At 43.0% G+C, this 10,000-nt stretch overlaps 1 protein-coding gene across 1 annotated transcript in view; it reads left to right on the top strand.

Annotated features, from left to right (window-relative positions):
• The window catches only part of etv1 (ETS variant transcription factor 1), a gene marked incomplete at its 3' end in the record, with an annotated part of 20,933 nt that overhangs the window by 2,305 nt on the left and 8,628 nt on the right, over window positions 1-10,000 (top strand). Inside the window, exons 5-6 of the mRNA XM_079729449.1 lie at window positions 3,961-4,014; window positions 9,457-9,586. Coding sequence (XP_079585575.1) covers window positions 3,961-4,014; window positions 9,457-9,586 — 184 coding nt within the window. The remainder of the gene's footprint in view (window positions 1-3,960; window positions 4,015-9,456; window positions 9,587-10,000) is intronic.

The raw sequence follows: 10,000 nt of genomic DNA, 5'->3' as shown, positions 1-10,000 counted from the left end.
AGCACAGAAGTTTTGGTCAGTGGTGAATATTAATCTTAATCATTTCTTACCTTCTCCCCGCTTGAAGTGTAGATGTCTACACACTCTCATGTGCATGTTATTACCAGGTTGGATCACAACTTAGGTTGGGTTATTCTTTTGAGATATCTTTAGCTCGACTGTTGTGTATTAATTAATTAAAGTTTATAAAATGGTGGTTAGTTACTGCAGCTCCGGTTTCTATTAGCCTTAACGACTGAAGATTTGTGATCGTGTTTGTTTTTGACTGTGGTTTCGTAAAAGGTTTTATTGTAGTACAGAAAGTCTTCAACGGAAATTGTATACAGTGGAAAAAACTATACTAAAACTTTGTGCTATTAAAACTAAAAGCAAAGATCACCTAAAAAAAATTGTTGATTTACCTTTGAATTTTCTTTGCTGCACAGTGTCTTCATTGCATAAGTTGTTAAGTTTTAAACGTACTACAAAAAGTTGTGAGAATAAATGTAGTTACCAAGTTAATTAACATTTGCGAAGATCACTTTTAAAACAACGTCTCTCTATTTAATTTATAAAACATTCCAAACGTTCTTGTGTCTGTAAATATTCCTGACAAACCATAATTGTTTAACGTACAATTTTTTTTAGTATTGAAAATGGCGTTGGAAAAATTAATTATGAGTTGCAATATTCCACCTTGAAACAGAATTTTAACATTTATTTTAATTTGTGAACACGCATTCACACATTCTATACACATTCATACACCTAGAAACTAAGAAAGCCTGTTCCAGCCGTGATAGGTGACTGCGACCAGGGACTGTTAACTTTAATACTGCTTTTAAAAGACTGGACTTTCATCTCAATAAATCCTTCAAAGATACAATTACAAAAAAAGAAATCCATTTAAACAAAAAAAAAGAAATGAAAGTAAAGTAAATGTTTAAAAGTCATCCATTCTTTATTACACGTGTAATAGCTGCCGGATTAAGCACCTCAAGAAAAAAATGGATGAATTCATTTTTTTGCTAAACCGTCATCGGACGGCAGCCACCGCTGGACCCGCTGGTTGCACTGAGACCCAGCGTGGCGCCGCAGGGCTCGACAAAGAATAAGATGTGATTTTAATATTTCAGTAGCCTGGAGAGAAGGGCAGCGACGGCGCTGGCCACACTGAAGAGATATTACCGCTAAAAGATTACAGTTCTGACTGTCAGGGCGGGACCGGTGAGGTGGTCAGGACGCTGGCAGACTGTAGCTTTAATGAATGACTTCCTGTCCATTAGGATGAAAAGGAATACTCTTTCATTTCAAAGATTTATTAGTTCAGGTAATTGGACTGCGAGGAGGAGGACTGTGGCAGACTGAATTTCCGACCATCGTGGACTGAAAGGGTTGAAGGTGGGGGGGGGGGGGTTCATTCATTTGACAAGCATATGTCTCTCTGGGCAGGCAAGTGGAAACCCCCCTTCCCCCCCACCCACACCACGACGCACACACCACTACTTTGTTTACACAAAGGTTAAAGTGGTTTCTTTTCGCCCTGGCTTGGTTTTAGAATTAGAATCGGAAAGAACAGCACTATTTACTTAAAGGGAGAGAAAATAAAACCATGTGCGGTGTTCCCGACTCCTCTGCAGTCAGTTGACTTTGTGTCACAGATGCAAACTTGTGAAAGAAACAAGGCCATGTTGACTCAACGTGTCCCGGGAGCCGACGCAACCTCCGAGAGAGGGTTTCTCATCCAGGGCCTTTGTTCCACTCCCTCCTCCACCTCCACCTCCACACTCTCCTCCCCCTTTCCGTCACACACACATTTGTTTCATACTCTGCAACGCTCAACACGCCACGCACAGCCCTTCGAAACACAAAACTCCACGCTCACATGACCCAACGAACACCAGCCTCCGTCGGCACCTTAGTTTGTAAACATCTCTTTCACCTCCCCCCGCCCCCCCCTCTCCTCCTCCCATACCCTCTTCCACACAGCTCTGGTCCATTCTCACTGTTCACTTCTACTTCCCTCTCTCTCATTCTCTCTCCCTCTCTGTGCTCCTGGCTTTTCTTTGTGAATGGGGGAAGCGGTGTAGTGGTTGCTGGTGCTGGTGGGTTGGTGTGTGTGTGTGTGGTGGGGGGGGGGATCGGCTAGCAGGGTTCAAATGGCTCATTCACAGGCTGAGGCCGGTGACTCACCCCCCCCCCCCCCCCCCCCACTTCCTCTGTCCGATGCGTCTCTCCCTCTTCACTTCTTCCTGGGCCGTAACGCTGTAGTCTCTGTGGCGTCCTTTTCATATCAGCCCATTCATTGTGTGTTATCTTGTGTTGTATTATTGTCGTCCTTCCTTGTCTCATCTCGGCTTATCGGCTCCGTCTGGTTGTAGTTATGGTCTGCCATCGAATGATTTGGTTGTGGTTTGGGAGTTTATTTAAATATGTAAATGCATGAGGTAATGTAATATAATGTTGAGTGTAATATAATGTGTTGCATAAGAGTGTGTCAGAATACATGATATTCTTGTCATAACATTGCATTCAATTCTACAACTTGAAAAGTGTAGCACAAAATTTATTCTGGTATGTTGCTTTATAAAAATGGTTTAGTACATAACAAAGCAAAACATACTATTATATCGGCTATATCGGCTATACAAATAGAAAAGCGGAAATGTTGCACAGAGACACACACATAATATATATTTGCTTAAACAAATGTAGATATATTAATATCATCTCATTCTTTGTCTTCGTGATACCATGTGCATATCATTTTTGTCGCCGTTGATCTGTTGATTGTTTGCTTTCATTTGACTTCACACCTTCTGAGAGAAAAAAAACCTCTCCAAGATTATAACTTTTCATATTTGATAGAGCAACAGACATGTCGAGACCTGCTACTGATGCAGTGATAATGAGGATTTACCTCATTGTGCTTATAAATAGACGTGCAAATGACACATTTAAATCTCTGATTGCCTTTGCCAGAGCTCAACTTGAGGGACCAGGAGAGTCTTCACCCAGTGTAAATACGTGTGATATAAATATGCCCATGGCTAATTGGACGCATTGTAGAATAAAACTTATGATTATGATGATTATGATGATGATGATGATGATGATTATTATTATTATTATTATTATTATAATTATTAATATTATTATTATTATTATTATTATTATTATTATTATATTGTGGTGGGGATGCAGAGGTTAGGGTAGGGAGCACAGCCATCGCTGCAGGTGTAGGTGGCTATGCCGGTAGGGGAGAGACCAATTAGACACTGTTCCTGAATCAGTGTTTGTTTGCTGGCGAGCGCGCCACTTCCTCCAGCCGACAGATTGAGTAGTCGCGCGTTCAAGCCGACCTCGTGGAATTAAGAGAGGGGAGGCGGGACCGAACGCTGCATGCCATAACCGACCCGGTCATTAAGTTTGACTTTTTTGAGGTTTGGAAAAACGTCATCCGTTCCAAATCATGGTGCGTTTGGTGAGATGAGATTCCAAGGTCAGGCCGGATTTGACTGCTAATTGGTTAAAAAACAAGAAATTTCGTTTTTTAAAGACCAAAAGGTTGTGTGTGTGTGTGTGTCAAGGGAGAAGGGGCAATCCAGACTCCAAGAAAGGATCCATTCAATTTGTATTCCAAGTTGAACTTTTATGTTGTGCAGTGTTGTGTTTATAATCACAATAGTAACTATATATTATGATTTTAAAAGAAGAGACGATTAATATAGAACAAATTAATAAAGTAAAAGAATAAAATAATAAAATAATAGAGTTAAAAACAGAATGAAAACACATGCATATTGCTGAACGAATCACACGTTTCCCCTAACCAAAACTCATTGAATAATACATGTTGAAACATTTTTGCATATATTGCATGCATACGTTCATGGAGGCAAACTAACAAATGGACCCATAGTCACTCTACACCAGAAGTAATGTGTGTTTTGTTTCTTCTTCTGTATTTTTTTTCTTTAGCTCAGGTTCCAGACAACGATGAGCAGTTTGTCCCTGACTTCCAGACAGAAAACTGTGAGTAAGAAACTTCCTACAATATTTTGTGTGTCACGATACAGTCGTACAGTATGTGTGCGTGCGTTTACGACCCTCCTTTGTCCTTGTGTATGTATCTTGCGTGTGTGAAATAGGATTTGGTAATACTTTCTATCTTCAGAAATATGGTATTCATCACATTAAATAATATTGTAATGATCAATTTCATGATTATCAATATATAACATTCAAACATATAAAAATAATAATAACAATCTGACGGTTACAATTTTGGATTTTATTTAATAGTAGAAAAATAGATCTTCCGTCCTTATGTGATCAAACCGGATTATGATTATTTTCAATTGCAGCATTTATCTATCATAATTACATCCATCTGTATTCATGTGTGTGTTTGTGTGTGTGTGTTTGTGTTTGTTTGTATATATTGTACTAAATGTGTAATTGCCCATGTTTCTACGCATTGAGATTTGTTTCACTGCATTTGTGTGCGTAAATATGCGCACACACATACACACATATTTGTGTTTCTGCACTGTTTCACCCTGGGCACGCAAGTGTGCATGCATCTGAGATTCTAGATGTCTTCCCACTTTTATGAACTTGCGTTCATACCTCCAGTGCTACATGGATGTGTCTGCGTGTGTGTGTGCGTCTCTGTGCACATGATGTGTTTTCCCATCCCTCTCGGTATCTACACCTTCACTCACGCTAGCTCTCCGGAGAGCTAGTCTTGCAGATAGGCAGGCAGACAGGGTGCATGAAAGGTTAAGGTGAGAATAATCTCTCTCTCACTCCCTCCCTCTCTTGCTCCCTCCCCCTCTCTCTCTCTCTCTCTCTCTCTCTCTCTCTCTCTCTCTCTCTCTCTCTCTCTCTCTCTCTCTCCCTGTCTATCTCTCTTGCTGCTACAGCAACTCTGCACCACCTCTGTGATGATATCGCAGTGTGATTTATTTGCATATGGAAACATCAAAATATTGTGGTTGATTTCCAGAACACTGAAATGATAATATTGCCCTTGCTGCCTTGGGGGATTAATATACATTTAGTTTTTCTTCTGTTTATCTCGCATTTATATTTCATTCAAAATAGGGGTTTATTTTATTCTACACTTGAAATATAAAGTCGTATCGTCACACCTGGAATAATATTATAACGTACAAATTGCTATAATTATCATACATATGATATATTTAATAACCATATAATACTGCAGTAGTATATGTACTGAGAACAATTAGGGAAACCAAAAATAATTGATAATTCATTACAATTAAGTGTTATTGCTGTTGCTCCAAAATGGAAAGAGAGAGAGAACAGTCATTAGGCAGTTAAAGCAGTTAGAGAGTGTGGTATTTCACCTGGCAGGGCACGGGGAACGCAGTCAGGGGTGATAGCTTGGCATAGCGTGGTTCTCTAGAGCAGGTAATGCCAAAGTGTAGTCAGAAAGTGAAGTGAGCAAAGCACAGCATGAACTGCAGTTAGCAGACATGGGCCTCTGCAAGGAGCCAATAGAGGGCTCTGCAACTGTGAGATTTAACATGATCCATGGTATAGTCAAAGGGAAAATAGCAACAACCCACCAGCAACTCATATGAGGCGTAGATTGACCTAGATGTATTCAATTCGGTCAATAAATGATCAAATCAGCAGTTAGTTCCTGCTGACCTTGGGGGTAGTGTGAGAGACCTAAACACCTACATGAGAACCAAAAACACCCAAGATGGCCGCCGCGGGCCCCGGTAATGGAGGGAGAGGCAGAGGTCACCAGCCTTGTCCCCTTGTCCTTCAGAGGTACATGGGGGGGGGGGGACACTGCTGACCATTGAATCAGCCCTGTTGGCACGGCCAGAGAGGGAGAGAGCGGCACTGACAGATGGCGGGAGATCGAGGGCACCGTGGTTGGGCTCTGGAGCCGAGATCCCAACCGGCAGCTCTCCCATATGGGTCTGCACCGAGGAGCTGGGTAGAGAGACAGAGAGAGGCAGAGACAGCGAGGGTGCGTGGCATGCAGACAGAGGAAGATTGAGACAAACAGAGTCAGTTGGAGATGGACGGAGGAAGATGGAGAGGAAAAGAGGACTGGGGAGACAATAAAGGAATGAAAAATAAAGAAATGGGAGAGATGAAGTATATCTAGAGTGATGGTAGGGGGCTTGGTGGAGAAAGAAAAAAACACAATATGAAATAAACAAAAGGGTGTTTAATGAGTGCTTGTCAATGAGACAATACAGAGGACAGAAAGGGGGAGAGAGATAGTTGTAACTGGGTATGGCTTTGTTCTTTGAGTCACCCACTTTCCTCAGGTGTTGTAATCTGAACTGTTTACTTTTATAAAAAAAGTATTCTCCTTGTTCTCCTAGAACATGACAACTTCAAACATCCCACGTTTTAGAGTAGTTGACTGCGGCTGTGGCGGTTGCATCGCTAGCAGGTTAGCGCCCTCCATCCATTTGACACCGAAACCAGCGACAGCCGAGCATCCTGGAAACTAATGTGTCCTCGGGCTGTGAAGACAGAGCAGTGATTCCTTTGTCTCTGCCTACAACTCAAACGCGTAGTATTAGCATAACTTAGCAGGGTAGCGGAGAGGAGTAGCAGAGGTGTAAAGTGAGACCACACGCAACCGGCAGATCAGAACCGCTAGCATTTAACAGCGACGCGAGCGCCTAGCGAAGGTGAAAATGGAATGAAGGGTTCTCCACCGCTGCCAAAAGACCTGAGTGTTTTTTTATTAATGGACTGGAGAAATATCTGCCAAACGAAGGGCCTCCGTTCTGCCAAGACACACACTTTGTGGCCCAAAACACACACTTTGTGGCCCGAAACTCACACTTTGTGGCCCGAAACTCACACATGGGCTGAGCCTGTAGGCCTCATGGTAATCCCTGTGTGGATGTCTGGCAGTTAAAAGGCTCAGTAGCTAAAATAAAGAATAACCAGGCACTTAACTGCAGGTCAAATAATAATCACACCAAAAACAAATCTGTACAACAAGAATAAATGTTTATTATGTGATATGTGGGACATATCTGAAATTAATACTGACTATTGTATATATTTTAATACATAAAATGTATATACATATAATATATTATATCATTATTATATTATATATAATCTATAGGCTACTATATTATATTTTTAAAATCACATTTTTCTTTCTCCGAATTGTGGGTAAACACCAATAATACCGAGAAGTTAATGACGACCCGAAAAGAGAATAATTGAATAGATCCAATAATGGATTGCTTAATTGTTGAACAGCATTGGCTGTGCTTTAATCAATGCAGCCATAATGAGAGCAATCAGGAGCCATGATGGACCTGACATTCGAGAGGAGAAGCGAGGTATCTTGTCCCCCTCAAGTCAGAAGGCCCAGCGCCCGGGCTATTGATTTGTGTACCGCTGCATCCCGCTGACAAAATCTATTGTGACATTTCCATTTCTATTTAGAGCGGCACTGTTTCGACATCGGCGCTACGCACCGGTTAATATTACAGTTCATGCGGCGTTGCTAAAATATTAATACTTTTTTTTTTAACGCAAATTATATATACAGATGGATAGCATTTGAGTTTGCAAGAATATCGTTTTTTTCAGAATCCATGAAGTAATGACAAATTAAGAATACACATACCGTAATACTGTTTTTGTTCAAAAAATGTAGAGGCTGATGAGGCCTGCTACACAAGTCAATGTAAGCAGTACAAGCAGTGTGTGTTTCAAAACGAGAATGGCGTTGCCCTAATGTACAAGTTTTTCAGTAAAAATAACAACTTATCCTTCAAGACTAATTCATTCTAAAACGTGTGGCGTTGTCTGATGTGGACACAATGCGTTTGAACTGTTGGAATAGCGAGTACACCAGTCTCAGGAGCACATACACCTGTATTTACTCAACACTCGTTTGAGGCGTTCTCATAGGTAATTAGCAGCTCATTGTTTTTCGGACTTTGTGAGAGTGTGAGCGTCTGTTAGTACGACCCACCCCCCCTCACAAACCCCCCACCAGGAAGTGTCCTTTCTGACCTCGGATCGATGACCCTCAAAGGTCAGGCCCCCAGCCAGGGCTGTGAACAACCCGTGCACTTTGTCCCGCCGCGCGTGTGTGGACTCACCCTCCTCTCCACCCTCACCTCCCCCCACCATCCCCCCAGGAGTCAGCTGGGGTGTTACCCTATCGACCAGCCTCCCCAACAAACACACACATACACTCATACACACACACACACACACACACACACACACACACAAACACACACACACACACGCATGCGCACTGACATGCACACCTATGGCGGGTGTAAGTCAGCCCGTTACAAAGCGATGAGGACCTTGTCGGCGTTCTGGCTCCGCCGCGGTGCATCCCTCGCGCTACGCCAGCTGGTGTAAACCATCGACGCTGTGGGGCGCTGTGGAAATAAACGGCTCTAAAACGATACGGACGAAAAAAGAACCATTCAAAAATAACCACCTCTCTCGTTTGGTCTTCTTTGATTGGCTTATTGTTTGACCTCCTGTTTCAAAAGAATACTCCCAGACGCGTCGAGGGCATTTAGATGGTGTTGTTTTTGTGGGACCCTGAGAGCGGTCTGGGATGCTTTCACCCGGGAACACGAGCCTCCGTCCTTCACTCTCAACTCAGACTCACAAGTATTGTCTCCTGTTGGCGCACATCGGCGTTATCTGATTAGTGCTGACCATGACTGGAAAGGATGGGATGTTAATCAGGAATGATCACGCACTTAACAGGGCGGGCCTCCCGCTCAGCTGGGGGAGGCTCAGGTAGACAGCCCCCCAGACGTACCCCCCCCCCCCCCCCCCCCCCCACACACACACACACACGCACACACACACACACACACACTCCCTTCAGCCCAACCCCACCCCAAGGATCAATGGGTCTTCTTGTTGTTGTCTGGGAGGTATTGACGGACAGCTGAAAAACAGATGAAGCATTTAGACGTGACCCCCCCCAGGGTCTCTTGTGTTCCACTACCAAGACAGTCCCCACCTGGAGGCAGAGGGGAGGCCTTACAAATGAGATTTGAGCGGGAGTTGTCAGGGTGACGGATGACACATACGTCCTTTTGTGAACGCATGCTCGGGAAAAGCCAGAACACACACAGCCAAGGATTTTGTTTCATATGTGCCAGCTGTTTGTGTGTGTGTGTGTGTGTGTGTGTGTGTGTGTGTCTGTGTGTGTCTGTGTGTGCCTGTGTGTATTGAACTTGCAAATGATTTTTATGTGAATTGTTTGGTGAGGTTTACATTTTTGTTCAATGCATGAAAATGCAAACTGAAACTGACATGAGGAATGATAACAAATCAGATTGAAATCTTACATCGAACAGTTTATAAAATTCTTAAAATGCGACGCAAACTTGCATTGAGCATTCGGAGAACACTGGTTTATTTTTGTCTATACACACTGTCTGTCTGTCTTCTGTGTGCTAGTGGCCTTCCATGCTCTACATCTGAAGATCAAGCGGGAGCCCCACAGTCCCTGCTCCGAGCTGGGCTCCAACTGCAGCCAGGACCGGCCCTTCAAGATCCACTATGGAGAGAAGTGCCTGTACAACATCAGGTACAGACACACACTCACACACAAGGAGACCCACGGAAATATACACACACATGCACAGAGACGGACGCGCACGCTCACACACTCAGTGAGGGACATGCACTTCTACGCACAAATGTGCTTCTTTCTCATCTGGCACTCAAATCTACAGTAATATCTTGACACGTTGTATTCGGCTGTAATTATCGGAACTCTGTACATATATTTACCATCAGAGCAGTGTACTAGCTTGTGCTCTTGTAAGTTCTAAGCCTACTTTATTCTGGCAGTGAGGGTTGTGTAGTGCAGATGAGTTTTCATTCACCTTTGGAGGTTGTCTTCCTCCAGAAACCAATTAGAAGCCGTTGACGTTACCTCTTTGGAGTTATTTCATTCCACGTAATCCACACATCTTTTTTACCCTTCTCTTTCCCTTTC

The sequence above is a fragment of the Pollachius pollachius genome (assembly GCF_949987615.1).
Source record: "Pollachius pollachius genome assembly, chromosome: 1".
Lineage (NCBI taxonomy): Eukaryota > Metazoa > Chordata > Actinopteri > Gadiformes > Gadidae > Pollachius > Pollachius pollachius.
Note: the sequence above shows the minus strand (reverse complement) of the source record. Positions and strands in the feature narration are given on the sequence as shown.